The 18,407-nt window shown below is 43.5% G+C and overlaps 1 protein-coding gene across 1 annotated transcript in view; it reads left to right on the forward strand.

Moving 5' to 3' along the window:
• LOC126195300 (uncharacterized) overlaps positions 1 to 18,407 on the forward strand; it is a 195,970-nt gene that overhangs the window by 91,167 nt on the left and 86,396 nt on the right. Inside the window, exon 2 of the mRNA XM_049933854.1 lies at positions 10,893 to 10,970. Coding sequence (XP_049789811.1) covers positions 10,898 to 10,970 — 73 coding nt within the window. The 5' untranslated portion in view covers positions 10,893 to 10,897. The remainder of the gene's footprint in view (positions 1 to 10,892; positions 10,971 to 18,407) is intronic.

The following is an 18,407-nucleotide window of genomic DNA, read 5'->3' on the forward strand; positions in this document are numbered from 1 at the left end:
CATCAGAGGTACCTCAGTCACTACCAGTCGTGACCTGAAGTGATATCCGATTGCTCCGCAAACAGTGACGCCAGGAATAAGACCGTTGTGCCCCTCCAAAATATTAGAAGAGCAACATCGCTGCCCAGGTAGGCGCCACCCACGCTCTCCGGGGTTGGTAATCTGGGGTACTGCAGAGCCGCGATTCACAGCTGAGGACAATGCGACGCCATTCTGTACTCAGTAGTTAGTGATGTGGTGCCAACGGCAGCTGTTGCTAGTCTCTGATCCGTGGTGCGGGAAGACAAAGAATGTTGCATGGAGAACATTAGTTATTCTCGGATGGCAGGCTCAGTTGTTAGCGGTTACGATATGCCTGGTGCACAAAACACTGATCTTCCGTTCTGCAGGCCTGACGTCGTCGACCGGAACCTTGAGATGAGTTTGTGTGTTGTCGCGTTCCGATATTGTTTAGCATCGGGCAACTGTCACATCCGAATGCCTCACAAATCGGGACATTGCACTATACGACCAGCAGGCCAAATGGAGACCCACAATGAGGCCAATTTCAAAGACTCGAGTCCGCGGCAACTTCATGGACGTGGGGCGGAGGGTTCTGTTTGTACCGATAACTGAGCCCCCAACCCTGTTACAATCGCGTGTAGAGCGTGAAAATAATCATTGTCGATAAACCTCTGTGTTGGTTCTAATTTGTCTAATTTTCTCCTCGTAGTCATTACGCGAGACGTATGTGGGGGAAAGTACTATGTGGTCCGACTCTTCCCGGGAAGTGCTCTCTCGAAATTTCAATAGTAAATCTCTCCGTCATGCACACCACCTCTCTTATAACGCCGCTCTTCGTTGGATCTTTTCTATCTCTTCTATCAGTCCTATATGATAGGGATCCCAGATAGACGAACACTACTCAAGAATCGGTCGAACAAGCGCCTTTTAAGCCACTTCCTTCGTGAATGTGTTACATTTTCTTAACATTCATCCTGTGAATCTGAGTCTGGCATCTACTTTTCCCACCATTTATTTTATGTTGTCACTTCACCTAAGATCGCTCTGTATAGCTACTCCTAGATATATTACGGCAGATACTATTTCCAGTGGTTTATCATCAATAGTGTAGCTATACGGTAGCGGATTTCTCTTCCTATGTATGCACAATATGTTACATTTATTTACTGTCAGGGTCAGCTAACAGAGCCTGCACCATTCATCAATTCTCTTGAGGTCATTCTGCATATCGTAAAATTCTTCTGATGTTGCTACTTTGTTACAGACAAGCGCATCATCTGCGAAGAGCCTTAGAGCGCATCCGACGCTTTCTTCTAGATCATTGATATATATTGTAAACAGTAACGGTCCTATCACACTTCTCTGAGGTAATTCGGAAATTACCATTACATCTGTCGATTTTGTTCCGTTAGGAGCGACATGTTGAGTTCTGTATGCAAGGAAGTCTTGAATCCAGTCGCAAATCTGCTCCGATACTCGGTAAGCTCGTGTTTTTTCCACTAAACTGCAGTGCGGGACCGTGTCAAATGCATTCGTGAAGTCAAGGAACAAGGCGTCAACCTGAGGTCAAGGAACATGGTGTCAGCGGGAGCGCCATTGTCTATGGCGCTGTGGCTCTCCTGGAGGTACAGAGCGAGCTAAGTTTCGCAGGATCTATCTTTGCTGAATTCATGTTAATTTTATAGAGGAGATTTTCCTTTTCCAACAACACCATAATTCTTGAGCATATAGTAGTCACTTAACATCTGACGCTGTTCACGCTCATTACATTACCTATCAGGCCTGGTAACAACGCCAAACAGGAACAACACTAACTGTGGCGACTGTTATACCTGGCACAGAGAATTGTTACTCTAATCATTTTCATATCTGCTGATGTTGTGTACGTGTAGGAAGTTAGTTTGATATCGACCACGTCTTCTGAGTGCTCCATTTAGTTCGTCAGGGGCCGCATATTTTAGTGAGCAGGGCAGCTACAATCTTTAAACTTGAAATCTCTGTGAGTAAACTAAATTTTCTTGAGGCAGTTTTATGAGACTACCACAAACTAATTAATGCAGGCTAATGGAATTTCGGGAATACATTTTTCTAGGTAACATATTTAAGTGATTAACATTGCAAGATCACAGTTTAATGAATGCGCGAAATAAGCTATTGCAAATACGAAATGCTGATACATTAATAATCGGTGTAACCGCCAGGATGTTGAATGCAAGCGTGCAAACGTGCATGCGTTGTGGGTACAGGTGCCGGATGTCAGTTTGTGAAATGGAGTTCCATGCCTGTTCCACTTGGTCGGTCAATACAGGGGCCCATAATGCTATTTGTGAATGACGCTGGACTTGCCGTCCGATGGTGTCACGTATGTGCTCAATTGGTGACTGATCTGGTGATCGAGCAGGCCAAAGCGAAGTTTCGACACTATTTAGAGCATATTGAGATGCAACAGCGGTATGTAGGCGAGCTTTATCCTGTTATAAAACACCCCCTGGAATGTTGTTCGTTAATGGAAGCTAAACAGGTCAAACCAACAGATTGACATTCAATTTTGCAGTCAGGATGCGCGAGACAACCACGACAGTGCTTCTGCTATCATACGAAATTGCACCCCAGACCATAGCTCCAGGTGTAGGTCCGGTGTGTCTAGCACGTGGACAGGTTGTTTGCAAGGCCCCAGACTGCATGTTTTTGATCTACATACGACCATCGCTGGCACCGAGGCAGAACAAGCTTTCATGATTAAACACGACAAACGTCTACCCTGTCCTCTAATGATCTCTCGCTTGACCCCACTGAAGTCTTAAATGTCGGGGTCCTTGGAATGAGCGCTATTTGGCGTTTGGATCGGAGCTGTCCTTGAAGTAACCAATTTGTAACGGTTGTGTCATTCTGGCGCCAACTGGTGCTCCAGTTGCTGCTGTAGATGCAGTACGATACGCCAGAGCCATACGCCGAACACGATGGTCTTCCCTCTCGGTGTATTAGGAGACCGTACGAAGCCCGGCTTCTTGCGACCGTACATTCTCGTGGCCACCGCTGTCAGCAGTCATGTACAGTGGCTACGTTCCTGCCGAGTCTTTCAGAAGGACATCCAACTTTTCGTAGCGCTATTACATGACCTATTCAAAATCAGTGAGGAGTTGATAGTGGCATCTTTGTCGCTTTAAAGGCATTCTTGAGTAACATCAACTCACCACGTCCAGTCTCAATGATAACTAATGCTCACGACGACCGCAACGTCTGCGTAATGCAAACCCGATTTGCATCCTCACAGTGGCGCTGCTGATATTCCTTGTACTCTTGTAGGTGAGGGACAGTAGCGGTTGTCATGCAGTAAAATCGTGCTTTGGCTACTTGCTTGGAGCTTATACTACGGTTTGCCTCAGCATCCTTCGTCTGCCTGAAAGGACCCATGATTACACAAACGCCCAAAAAAGGCTAGAAATGATGTGTGATGTGGTTGGCGTCTGCGAGTGTACTTGTTTTGGTGTAATCGTGCAGCCTCTCGACCGTTTCCATTTGTTCGGCCGCACACAAACACCATCTCGGATTCTTCCTGACATAAATAGTCAGAGGAACTTTTATTGGTCAGCGCCGTCTACCGTGGAAACGGTGCTTTTCCCGACACACGTTCATAGGACATTTTTTCCTCCATTTCCAGTCAGAAACCCGTCCCTGCAGTGTGTCGGTTTTATTAATGTTCGCCCTGGACAGTCAGGCTTGTAAAGGCACTTGTTATTACAATGTCCTTAGGATGTACATAGCGCAGTTCAATTCAGCCAGATAAAACATAGTTGTCAGTAAAGCTGAAATTCCTTGGCACAGTCTTAAGAAAATCACTCGGCAGTGCTACGACATACAGTATCAATGTGACATTGGTAATTTGTGGTAAGTTCCTGTAGGACCAAACTGCTGAGGTCATCGGTCCCTAGGCTTACACACTACTTAATCTAGCTTAAACTTATGCTAAGGACAACACACACTCCCATGCCCGAGGAAGGACTCGAGCCTCTGACGGGGGGAGCCGCCCGAACCGTGGCAAGACGCCTGAGACCGCACGGCTACCCCGCGAGGCTCAATATGATAGGAAATCACACGAAGTGTGCACTTCACTGCAGAGTGAAAATTCATTCTGGATACAATCAACGAAACTTGTCTACGCCAATTCTCCGTAATTTCCTTTCTTCCAGGAGCGTTAGTGTAGCAAGGCATGTAGGAGAGCTTCTTTGATGTTTGTAAACTACGAGAGATGTAGTGACGTGGTGGTGGGGGCATGGGGGGGAGGCAGGGGAGGGGGGGGAGGTGATGGAAGGCGTGGAGGTGGAGGGGGGGGGGGGAAGGGGGGCCGTGAGTTGTGTAGCCCAATCGGTAGGAACGTACCCCACTGAAAGCTAGAGTCCGGGTTCTGATCCGACATACGGTATTAATCTACCGGGAAGGTTCGTCGGCAATTTAATTCACCCACGAGGTAACTACCCTTTTTTCTAATGATTGCTGACTAATGCTTCCCTTACCAGGAAGGATTTATACGGTACACAGACAAAATCCAATTCATTCCCGTGCGAAATTATCGACGCATGCAACCCAAGAAGAAATTGAAGAGGAACTGCTTAGTCGTGTCCTAGCTGTACAACAGAGCTGTATGAAACTGCTCACAAAAATATTGTAGGGTTATGTACTGAATGTATTGTGAATGAAGGTCGTCACTTTGAATGGTTCAAATGGCTCTAAGCACAATGGGACTTAACAGCTGAGGTCATCAGTCCCCTAAACTTAGAGCTACTTAAACGTAACTAACCTAAGGACATCACACACATCCATGCCCGAGGCCGGATTTGAACCTGCGACCTTAGCAGCCGCGTGGTTCCGGACTGAAGCGCCTAGAACCGCACCAGGACCGGCGTCACTTTGAACACTTTCTATTAATTTAAGTGGTTGATAAAAGGTGTAAGTTGTCTGTTCGTTTCAATCCATTGGTTCGCGTTCTGAGAGTATTCAGGGTCATCTGCCATCTATATAATTGTGACCATATAGATCTGGAACGCTGTGTCTAAAGAAAACAAAATTTTCTGCCCTAGTCGGCCGCGGGTAAAAGCAGATGGTGATCCGTATTACCAGCGGAATGGAAATCAGTTCCGTGCGGTTGGTCACGACACAAATGAAGGCAAGAGTAGATTGCAGGTATTTCTAAAAACTGATAAATAGAGGCTAAAGAGTAGTCTAAATCGAGAAATGCTAAAAATAATCGAATGCTACGAAGACAAAAACCTCGTAGATTAAACAAGAGAGTGACTGATAAATAACGATTTAGCGTCAGATAGTGCATCGTGTTAGAAATTATCAGGAAAACGGGTATAAGCTGTAAGGAAAGATGGCCAGTATACACATGTACAGTAAACAAGATGGAACAATAATAATGAAGGGTCGGGAACGGAGTACTCGGATCAGAGAGGTTCGAGCCCACATGTTGGCTTACCACCACTCGTCCTTCGAGCGAATCATACGCGCCTGGAATAGGAAAAGGGGGAAGTGACATTGGTGCAAAAAGTGCCCTCCGCCACGCACCGTAAGGTGTCCTGCGAAGTACAGATGTAGGTGTAAAATTCAGAGTGGATGAATATTAATGCTAAGTTTCGCTTGTGACATTGCTGTTCTTAATGAAAGGGAGGAGGAATTACAGGACATGTAGATTGGAGTGGATTAATGTGTTTAAATATGGACTGGGGTACTGTTAACCTAAGAAAGGCGATGGTAATGAAGAGTAGCAGAAATGAGATTAGCGATAAACTCAGCGTTAAAGCTGAGGACTACATACACGAAATGAAGGAATTCTGTTACATCGGAACAAAATACTGTTTGATGTGCGAAGCAAGGGGGATATCAGAAGCAGACTACCATAGGCGAAGAGTGCAATCCTTTCTCAAACATCGGCCATCATTTGAGGAATAAATTTCCGAGGATGTTCGTCTGGAGCAAGCTGTGTATAGAAGTGGCTCTTGGACTAGAACAGAATCGAAGCTTTTAAGATGAGGTCCTATAGAAGGATGTTGAAAATTACGTGGAATGGTAAGACATGAGGAGGTTCTCCGCAGAATCGGTGAGGAGAGTAATATCTGGGAGACACCAACCATAAAAAGAGACGGAAGAATCTGTTACTAATTAGGTACTAGAGGGAGCTGTGGAGAGTAATAACTGTACGGGAAGACGCACATTGGAATACACCCAACAAACAATTGAGGATGTAGGTTGCAAGTGAAGAAGAATTCCATGGTCTGCTGAACGGAATGAACAGTCTAATGGGTACACAGTATGGATTGAAAGTAAATCGAAGAAAGACGAAGATAATGAGAAGTATTAGAAATGATAACAGCGAGAAACTTAACATCAGGTCTGATGGTCACGAAGTCGATGAAGTTAAGGAATTCTGCTACCTAGGCAGTAAAATAACCAATGACGGACGGAGCAAGGAAGACATCAAAAGCATACTAGCTATGGCAAAAAAGGCATTCCTGGCCAAGAGAAGTGTACTAATATCAAATATCGGCATTAATTTGAGGAAGAAATGTCTGAGAATGTACGTCTGGAGTACAGCATTGTGTGGTAGTGATACATGGACTTTGGGAAAACCGGAACAGAAAAAAATCGAAGCATTTCAGATGTGGTGCTACAAATGAATGTTGAAAATAAGGTGGACTGATAAGGTAAGGAATGAGGAGGTTCTGTGCAGAATAGGAGAGGAAAGGAATATGTGGAAAACACTGATAAAGAGAAGGGACAGGATGACAGGACATGTGTTAAGACATGATTTCCGTGGCACCAGAGGGAGCTGCAGAGGGCAAACACTGTAGAGGAAGATAGAGACTGGAATACATCCAGCAAATAATTGAGGACGTAGGTTGCAAGTGCTACTCTGAGATGAAGAGGTTAGCACAGGAGAGGAACTCGTGGCGGGCCGCATCAAACCCGTCAGAAGACTGATGGCCAAGAAAGAAAGATTGCAATTGCTACTCTGAAATGAAGAGCTTGCCACATGCGACAAAATCGTCGCAGGTGGCATTTAGCGAATCAGAATACCTATGACTGATGACTGCGTCCTCGATGACTACACAGGAGGATCTCTGACCGAACGTCTTCATCGATATTCGGCTTTTGCCCGGATTGTAAATCACTGTCAGATATAAAACAAATGAGGAACTGGAACCTTTTCAGTTGCTACAATTTTATTACAGGTGCGAAATCGGTGTTAGCGTCTTTCGTGGATCGGTTCGTCAGCCATGATAACTAGTGTCAAATGATCAAAATGAATAGAGGTTGGGTGTTTCACTAATCTGGATGTCATAATCCACATTCAAAGCGTATAATATCAAGTAACAGCTCAAAGTTAAATGATTCGACGTACGTTTCGTTACGATGAATCGATAATGAGGCAATCGTCGCAGATGTAAAACATGTCAGAAAACAAGAATACACTATAAATATTTACAAAGAAAACCTTATGTGCCAATGTACCTTCACAGATCCCAAGTAAAATGGTTCTTATGGATGTGGTACAAGTAAAAAGAAAATCTTAAACGTATTTTTATTTACAAGATAATAAATGTCACAAAAAATGTAAATGTTTAGTACAATGAGGCACATATGATAATGTTTAGTGTTTTGTAGCCATGCATCAAATAGAAAATTCATTTTATAGCACTTATTTACAGTTATCGCATTACTGCACTGAATTTTTACAGAACCCAATTGTACCAACACTCGTATTATTTGATATTATTAGTAACATATACACTTCAGTTGGTTATACTAAGAAACACATCACTGGATTAGAAGGAGTCGGCTACCAATAAATCCTTCAGGTTTCTCTTCCTAACAGCGACAGGAAACATTGCGCCCACTAATAAACAACCAAATTATAATGGAATGGATTGACGTGTGGAGACATTGCATGAACATCAAGTCAGATTAATTTCAGTAATACAGCTACCAGGAATATTAAAAATCCACCAGGCCACTAGAAAGTAGCAATTCTGTTATGGTGGTGTTCTTAAGAAAAAATTGAAATCTTGTGTGGACTTGATAGGATTACCATCAAGCTATCATTTTAATCAAGTAATAACGTAGGATGTATTTCTTGACTGACTTCCATATGCTGTATTAATAACCGTTAATAAGACTGGAGAGAAGGGACCTTGAGCCAAAGATGTGTTTCACTGCTTCCTGTCTTTGTACAAAAGTGTTTGACTAGGCGTTCTTTGATAGTCCACTGATTCATTTACTTCACCGGAATTTGTTTACCGGTTCTCAGTTTTGATTTCGTAAAGTGATGGCATAGCTAAACAAACAAAAAAATTACCCCATTGCCAAAGCCTTTGGTTGTGTGGACCACAAAATTCTACTTGGCAAACTAAAGTGTTGAGGCATTAATGGCATCCATATTGCATGAATGGAGTCTGGCCCTCATACTAGAAAGTAGAGGTCTATGGAAAGACTGTCACAGGCATGAAAGTAACATAAGAATGGGGTAATATGACATATGGTGCCCCACAAGGCCTGATATTTGGTCCATTGTTATCGTTAACCTACACTAAATGACCTTCCTGTGACTCTGAGGGTTGGTACAAAAACCATTGTGATCGTCGATGATGCCAACATGCTAATTAACTGCCTAACCTCAACCCTACATGACATTTCTCAGGTGTTAACAAGTCACACCTTCAAGTGGTTCACAGCTAACAGTTTAAGTATTAATGTCAGAGACTCCTACCATGCGATTTCTAACTATCTAAAATGATATGCAGGCACCATAAATAGACATTTACAGTCGTAAATTGACTGGCAGACACTTAAAATTGCTTAAATTTTAACTGAATAATAAGTTAAAATAAAGGTAACACACATGTAAAATAATCAAAATGCTCAGTTCTGCATGTTTTACCATTAGAAGTGTCTGTTATTGTGTTGGCCTAAAGACAAGAGTGCTGGCTTATCTTACACATTTTTACTCAACTGCTATCTGATGGAATTATCTTCTGCGTCAAGGCACTTCTAGGAAATAACAGTGTTTCTTCAGCAGTGTTCTTATTTATTTGCACCTCTTGCCATTATGTGGAAAAATTCATTTTTACATCTATAGTGTTTTTCGTCGATGAGTAACATTTTTGATGTTACACTCCTGGAAATTGAAATAAGAACACCGTGAATTCATTGTCCCAGGAAGGGGAAACTTTATTGACACATTCCTGGGGTCAGATACATCACATGATCACACTGACAGAACCACAGGCACATAGACACAGGCAACAGAGCATGCACAATGTCGGCACTAGTACAGTGTATATCCACCTTTCGCAGCAATGCAGGCTGCTATTCTCCCATGGAGACGATCGTAGAGATGCTGGATGTAGTCCTGTGGAACGGCTTGCCATGCCATTTCCACCTGGCGCCTCAGTTGGACCAGCGTTCGTGCTGGACGTGCAGACCGCGTGAGACGACGCTTCATCCAGTCCCAAACATGCTCAATGGGGGACAGATCCGGAGATCTTGCTGGCCAGGGTAGTTGACTTACACCTTCTAGAGCACGTTGGGTGGCACGGGATACATGCGGACGTGCGTTGTCCTGTTGGAACAGCAAGTTCCCTTGCCGGTCTAGGAATGGTAGAAGGATGGGTTCGATGACGGTTTGGATGTACCGTGCACTATTCAGTGTCCCCTCGACGATCACCGGTGGTGTACGGCCAGTGTAGGAGATCGCTCCCCACACCATGATGCCGGGTGTTGGCCCTGTGTGCCTCGGTCGTATGCAGTCCTGATTGTGGCGCTCACCTGCACGGCGCCAAACACGCATACGACCATCATTGGCACCAAGGCAGAAGCGACTCTCATCGCTGAAGACGACACGTCCCCATTCGTCCCTCCATTCACGCCTGTCGCGACACCACTGGAGGCGGGCTGCACGATGTTGGGGCGTGAGCGGAAGACGGCCTAACGTTGCGCGGAACCGTAGCCCAGCTTCATGGAGACGGTTGCGAATGGTCCTCGCCGATACCCCAGGAGCAACAGTGTCCCTAATTTGCTGGGAAGTGGCGGTGCGGTCCCCTACGGCACTGCGTAGGATCCTACGGTCTTGGCGTGCATCCGTGCGTCGCCGCGGTCCGGTCCCAGGTCGACGGGCACGTGCACCTTCCGCCGACCACTGGCGACAACATCGATGTACTGTGGAGACCTCACGCCCCACGTGTTGAGCAATTCGGCGGTACGTCCACCCGGCCTCCCGCATGCCCACTATACGCCCTCGCTCAAAGTCCGTCAACTGCACATACGGTTCACGTCCACGCTGTCGCGGCATGCTACCAGTGTTAAAGACTGCGATGGAGCTCCGTATGCCACGGCAAACTGGCTGACACTGACGGCGGCGGTGCACAAATGCTGCGCAGCTAGCGCCATTCGACGGCCAACACCGCGGTTCATGGTGTGTCCGCTGTGCCGTGCGTGTGATCATTGCTTGTACAGCCCTCTCGCAGTGTCCGGAGCAAGTATGGTGGGTCTGACACACCGGTGTCAATGTGTTCTTTTTTCCATTTCCAGGAGTGTAGTTAGTTAGTTACATGTTCTCTAGATCATTTGAACGCATCTTTTAACGAAATTATGTGGAACGAATCGTTTATACGTACACGTGAAACATGGTTAGTGTTAATATCAATGAACACATTATTTTTTAGTCGTAAGCATGCCACTACACTGAGAAACTAGCTGTTTTTTTTTTCCTTTAACACAACCATCAGTCTGCATATTATCAGAATACTGCAAATTTCTAGTCATTGGTGCCTGTGTAGTACGCCTAGTATGATATGTTTCCGGGGAACTAACAGTACTGGCTCTCTGTGTTGCAGGAATCATGACGAGACGCCGCGCCCCCGTGTACCGCTGTCGGTGGACGCTGCTGGCTTTCTTCCTCCTTCAAACTATAGGTGAGTCCAGCTGACATCAGCGATAGTTGTCACACCACATCACACAAGAAGAAGGAAGAAAAGTCAGCGTTTCACGTCCCGTCGACGGCGCGGTCATTAGAGGCGGAGGACGAGCTCTGGCTGGGAAAAGGACACGGAGGAAAGTCGGTCATGTGTTGGTCAGGGGAAACAACACGAAATTTTCCTTCAGCTAGTCAGAGAAATCACGAAAAACATACATCTGAACATCCTTGGCGCCAATCACGCACCTTAGTTGATGGTGATGATGTTTGGTTTGTGGGGCGCTCAAATGCGGGGTCATTAGCGTCCGTACAAAGTCCCGATGTTTACACAGCCCAGTCTAGCCACTTTCACGAATGATGATGAAGCGATGAGGACAACACAAACACTCAGTCGCCGGCCAGAGAAAATCCCCAACCCGGCCGGGAATCGAACCTGGGACCCCGGGATCTTAGATGACTACGTTACGTATGTACCTCACAGAATCTTCGACACAGCATTCAGCCTTATGCCTGATCTAGCGCCTGAGGGTTAGCCAAACTCCTACGACATCCCTCAGGTGGTGGTTTCCTGCCTTCAGGCGCTAGAGCAGACGCAACGTAGTACGTGTGTCGATGGTTCTGACAGGTACGTGTGTTACGTGTTCAATTAACGTGCTTGGGTGGTACCGAGGGTGTCGTCGAACCGAAGGGGGCGCTTAAGTGACGCTTTATTATTACTCAGACACGTCTTAATGATTCAGCCCCAATGAACACACCATAGGAGGACGCAAAAAGGAGGGATGAAAAATCATATGAACCATTCAGTGCTTCGTATCACGTTCAGAGTTCGCCGAATGATTTTTAAAAGCCCCTAGTGAATCCAAACTGTACAGCAGGGCAAAATTGCTGTCGCGCTACTCTCCGAAGGGGTCAGATCTTGTTCAATGCGGTTACAGCCCCACGATGTCATTAGAGTAGGGCTGAAACGCCCAGAGGTGGCAGCAGTGTCGAACATTGTCAAGAACGTCGTCCTGTTACTTATCACACTGCGAACTGTCGTTTTCGACCGCGAAATGTGTGGGAATCTACGCGGCATGGGAAGGGGTGGCTCGATTGACGCTGTAAGGTCTTTCCGTGTCGATTCTGAGCTTCAGTGTGTCTGAAATGTACTCCTTGGCCTCGCGCAAGAAAACAGCGTAATTTCAACGCTGGTTGTCGCGATTCTAATCCTGTCGCTGAGGCGTCAAAAAAAGAGCAAAATGTAGTTAAGAGGGGTTGTAACTACCTTCCCAACGTGACACGTGCAAAGTGGGGTTTAATAGAACTGAAGTGAAATTTGGTGTCAACATGACGTCAATAACTCACCTTACAGTTAACTTTTTTGTGTGTCGATGCCTTTCTGTTCGAATAGTCACCGACTCCGAGGGTGGCATCGTAGGGCGCCAAGCTTTTGCACCGTTACAGAGGAAGGCTGTAGGCATCTTTTAGCCACATTTCAAACTTACACGTCAGAACGGGAGACAATTACGAGGTTTCAAAAACGTGATCTTTCAATTTTGTTGCGCGGTGTAGCAGTTCTGACAATGTAGTGGCAACGAAATCGACAGCTGTAGAGCTGATATCCGAACTACCCAAAGGGAGTGTTAAAAGGCCATTACTGTTCAAGTAGATAACAACAAAAGCTCCACGAGACGTTTTGCAGAAGATGCTCTTGTCTACAGGAAGGTGGTAGCGTCAGAAGATTGTAACTAAATCCAGGAAGTCCTGCGATGGACCGATGATTGGTCCAGGGATTCGAAGTTGACATGAAGGTAAATAAATGTGACATATTGTGCTTAAAGAGGCAAAGAGATCCGTTTCTGTTCGATTACGCTGTTGGTGAACACTCACTGGAAACAGTAACAACTGTAAACTATCTGAAGGTAATCGTCCGGTGCCATCTGAAGTGGAATGACCACATTGACTGTAGAAAAAGCAGTTGCCAGAGTAAGGCTGGTTGGAAGAATCTTACAGCAAAGACACGAAGTATTCAAGTAGGATACACGGAATAGATCCCGTAGAGCGGCACGTTTAGTCACGTCACGGGACTCCGTGAGAAAGCGTTACGGTGATGCTCAGCAAAATTCAGTGGCAGACGATACAGGAGAGGCGTTGCGTATCACGTACAGTGATTTGTTGAAATTTCGGAGGTGTGCTTTGTAAGAAGGGCAACACATTTATTTCTGCTCACATTACCTCGCTAAATGACCCCGATTAGAAAATCTGTGAAATTAGAGAGTTTACAGACAGGTGTTCCTCCGACTCCCCATTCGTGAATGGAACAGAGGAGTAAAACGATAGAAGTACCAAAGGTATTCTCCACCATGCATCGGATAGTGGCTTGCGGACTACATATGCAAATGTAGAGGTTTTCATTAGCGCTGATTTTAGTTCCCAAAGAAGTTTAGTACCAGTAACTTGCGACTAATAGTATATGGAAGGTACAACATTGATTTCAACTCGGGTAGTTGAAACCGAAAGAAGTTGCGCTTACTGATGTTCAGCTTACACTTGATCCCTACATCTGCGAGGAACGAAGTTCAGATCTTTGTCCAGCCCTCCTGACTTAGGTACTCCGCCTTATACCTAAAACACATGAGTCAATTTCTGCGAGCGTTCTTTTGAAAAGGATGCGCCTGATTTTCTATCCTAGTCCGAGATATACTCCGCCTCTAACATCCTCGACATTGACACGGTTTCAGAACCGACGTAAAAATCTACATATTGTCAACTTTAATAAACTTAACTCTTCATGTACCATGTCCAAAGATTCAGAACTAATTATTTTTCCCATATCCATTTGTTCGGGAGACAAATGTTTCCTCCTGTTTCAACTCTTTTCTTAAAATGCGTCGAACACCTTCACTGTCCATGTAAAACACGACACCAGTACAACGAACGCTTAGTCTCAGATCAGTCTTTGATTGATTTCCTGTCTTCAGAATACCTCTTATGCCATTCAAGGACCCATTCATGCTACGTATGCTCTTCCTCATACACTTTTTGATAGCATGTGAAAAGCCTTTGTTGCAGACGTTTTAAGTATGACAAGAAACTCACTGTTCGCTTTTCGGTACGCGATATTGTGCGGAGAAGAGTAGTAACATCTATGGAAGAAACTGTTCGTCCACTATCACTGACTTCATGTAACAAACTGAAACTTCTTACAAACCTAAATGCACAGATCAGAAAAAAGTCACCCGATAATATGGCAGTAAAAATACTTAGTACTATTAGCAGTCTCCTTTCTTCTGTCAGGCCGCACAGTTTGGATTCAATAAACATCGTTTAAACATTTACTTATTTTCCGCCGCGCGGGATTAACCGACGGTCTTAGGCGCTGGTCATGGACTGTGCGGCTGGTCTCGGAGGTGGTTCGAGTCCTCCCTCGGGCATGGGTGTGTGTGTTTGTCCTTAGGATAATTTAGGTTAAGTAGTGTGTAAGCTTAGGGACTGATGACCTTAGCAGTTAAGTCCCATAAGATTTCACACACACAACTTATTTTGCGTTAATAATTTGTGTCTTCGTCACAAGAATGTATTACCAAGTAAGTTGTGAATGTGTTGGGAAAGGCTGTTTTAAGGAAATTCTAGAAATATTTTAGTTGCGCTCTGGCTCTCGTGTCTTGAATTAGAATATCTTTTTATTTTCTTATTCACTGCTGTGTGGAATTGGTTGCGCAGCCAATTTCAGGTGTCTCTAATACATACCAGATTTAATAAAGTTAAAAATCAGATATAAAATACCCACTAGTTGTTTCGTCGACAGAATAAAAATAAAAATAAAATGCAGTAAATCTTATAAGACGTCTTTGGGTTACAGGCAATACGTACATCAATCAAACAGTGTTGAAATGTATCGGAGTAGCCTTGTTTCCAATAAAATACAAGAATAAATAAAAAATGGTCGGCATAAAGCGGTGGATAACATCATAATACACTATTTTACTTCATTACCGGACTTTCAAGCAAAGAAGGTGAGGCCAAGTGTTTCTTGAACAGATGTGAAATAACACACCACTTGCTAGTGTAATATCGTTCTTCTTATAATTCGAACATATGGAGCTTATCAGGAACTGTAATCCCCCCTCCAAACTTGTGGGGAGATTTTCTGACGTAAAAAGGCGAACCGCGGTCTAAGAGAATTGGAAACCTTTGTAATGTATGCGTAATCCGCCTCATAATGAACAGCATGACTAAATATCCAATACCATCATGTAAGGTATGTAAACTAACGCATACATCCATTCCTTTGCCAATTAAGCTATTCCTAGAACTTTAGACATGTTGTTAACAACACACAGTGCATCAGGTCGTTAATATATGTCTCAACTGTGAACTATGAACAAATGATGTATAATATTTTACAACAATTATTCATTCACAATTGTAAATATTATGTACCAAAAGTTTCGCTAAATGCTAATATGTAAAAACAACTTTACAGTATGAAAATAAAAAATAACCCACTGAAGATTGCGCAAAAAGTGCTGAAACATGTCTGGGTAAAACAAAACTGAAAATGTGTCTTGCATAAGGCGGAATTCCTCGTCCTATTTTCATAGCAAGCACGAACATAAGAAGAAGAACTGCAGCACCACAAGATGATTAATACTGATCAGATTAATTACATCACGAGAGTCAGGGTAATTCCTTTAAGATTTTAGGAAGGTGATGTCTTCCACTTCCGTCGTGAAAATACAGAAACACACTACGGTAGGATGTTCGTAAATGAGCAATATGGCCCTCCTTAGTTTTGGCAACAACTTCCGTAGGAGAAGCGAACCCACTGTGGAAATGAAACTTTGAATTCAGCCAATCGCAAAACCAGACAGACGGAAACGTAAAGTCAAAAGTGTACGACTGTTGTTAGTTAGCGCCCTTACTTCTCTTTAATCTGCTGCCCTAAACTGCACCTTAGGCGAGTATCAACGAGTTTATCGTTTCAGCGAAATTTTTGTAGTTTGTGGTTACCGTTGTCTGTAGGTATGTCATCAGCCTTTTCATGAGTCACACTTGTGATGCGAACTTTTTCGGTTCTATAATGGGCAGTCAAACTAAAACGAGATAGATGAAAAAAATACAGTTCTTTATTTCAAAAGTAATCGCCTTAACTATTAATATATTTATCACACTTTTTCTGTCTATCTCGTTTTCATGTGACTGTCCCCTGTATAACTCGTGCATTTAATATTCTTGGTGCACAAAACTCATAATACATCCAGCTTTACATTATACTCTACACACTAATAAATATAGTTGAGATTTCTGCTCTCAGCAAAGCACAATTCCATTTTGTTTACTACGCACATATCGGTTCTGTTATACAATCTAGCAGACATCTGCCTGTTCGGTTTACTGTTGGCCTTGTTTTTGTAAACGTGATACTATTATAACGTTTCTCATTTGTGACACTTCTGCTAACATGCTATCATAATTTTGTTTTCTTCTGTTTGAAATTGCGTTTTTTGGTCAGATTTTTATTTTGCGTGCTGCTAAGTAATATGAAAAGAAAATGACCGACAATTGGGGGTAATAGCACCAGAAACAAACGAACATAAATACAGTGCTTTTTGAGAAAAAAAGTGTCAGGATGAATAATTTAAAATTTCTTTCTTCTGTGACTCCCCTAGATTTTGTAAGGCTCGTTTTCTGCTCCGTACACTCATTAATCTGTTCCTTATGATGGTAAATGCAATGGCACTTTAAGATGTATAACAATCACAATATTCCAGTTTTGGAGAGCCGTCTTCCTTATTATATATTATTTTGACAGCTCTTTTTTAATTACATGGCCTCCGTTATTGCAACACAGTAATCTCTAAGCTCCTTTCCTCTCTTCATACGCACAATGGCTTAATATACCTCTTCTGGCAGTGTTTCTGAAATATTCTTCATCCATCGCATCACCTATACATATGTTTAAACAAATCTGGAGTGTTTATACAAGCTTATCTCTCATTCCAGCATATGAAATACGACGCATACGTAAGTTTCTATTTCGCCTCGTTCACTTTCTTGTTTTTTTCAATTGATTTTCTTAATAGTTATTGCTGTGTCACCTCACATTCTGTCGAAGGCTGTTTCGAATAGTTTTGCTTGATTCAACATATGCTACAAGACTACTATTTTTTCACGGTCCGATGATCGCGAAATGGAAACCACAGTGGAAACCAAAAAGTTTTCTTTGAAACATTTAGCTCCACCTGCCAGCTAATATCTACGTAGTCGCCACTCCGACCTAGCCATTTGTGGGAGCGCTGTACCCTCTTCGTAAAATGCAGCCGCCTATGCTTTCCGCTAATTCTCTACTCTTTCCTCAACGGGTGGTCAAGACCTAAAAATCAGAGGGAGCCAAGGCTTGGCTGTATGGCGGGTTGTCAGTTTCCGTCCAAAACGTTGCACGAGTGTCTTCTTTGTAACCGCTGTGTGTAGCCAAGCGTTTTCATCAAGGAGACAGTGTCTGAAGGCAACATTCCTCTTCGATTATTCTTAATTGCCCTCCGTAGACAATTTTCCCGAATCGCCTGATCCATTAGCTGAACAAAATCATCAGTAGACAGTCGGCTTCTTTCATGATCGCTTGCATGATGAACGTCTGTACATCCTGCTTCAAACTTCCTGGGAGCGTTGTCGCATTTGGCTCTCACCCATGACAGCTACGTTATGTGGGCTGCATGATATCAGGCAGAATCCCTCAGCATGAATAAAGCGGGTGACAGCATGCCTTCCCACTTGGCAGTAGACTACTGTTCTAGGCAGTGCTCACTGTCCATTCAGAACTGAAAAGTTGGACGTGACGAGATAGGTGGGCATACTAAAGACAATGCACAAAGCTTCATCGAATTTTTGCTGTCGTTTCAATTCCGCGACTTATCGGACTTTTTAAAAAAACAGCCCTCGTATACTAATTCTACAAGCGTTTGCACGAAAATGTGACCTTCTTTTTAATATATGGCTTGGTCCATTTGAGACTTCCTTTCCTTCTGATTTCTTTGTATCTGTAACACTTTTTACTCTTGCGTAAGTATTTTGATGAATAACCGTCGCTTTCGACTGTTTATAATGTACATTTTCTGAGAAACTGAATATATTGTTTAACTTCATCTGGAATACCGCTCTTTTTTTTTTAATAAGTACTCATCATTATGGAGTTGCTATTTTGATCGGCAAAATGGCAAAGGTGTAAGAAAACAAGATAAACTAGATAATGTTAAAATTACCACTCAAGTTTGACTGGTGATACCTCACAATGATAGGTGTTTAAGAACCAGATAAATGAAAAAAATTATATTCAAAAAATGTCATCCTGGAAGCACCAAAAACAATTATAGTGTATATTTTACTCACAGACAGTTACAGTCAAATGACCGTCTTCAAGTCACTATTTAACAACACAACAGATTAAATAGAGGTT

The sequence above is a fragment of the Schistocerca nitens genome, chromosome 7, assembly GCF_023898315.1.
Source record: "Schistocerca nitens isolate TAMUIC-IGC-003100 chromosome 7, iqSchNite1.1, whole genome shotgun sequence".
In the NCBI taxonomy this organism is placed as follows: Eukaryota; Metazoa; Arthropoda; class Insecta; order Orthoptera; family Acrididae; genus Schistocerca; species Schistocerca nitens.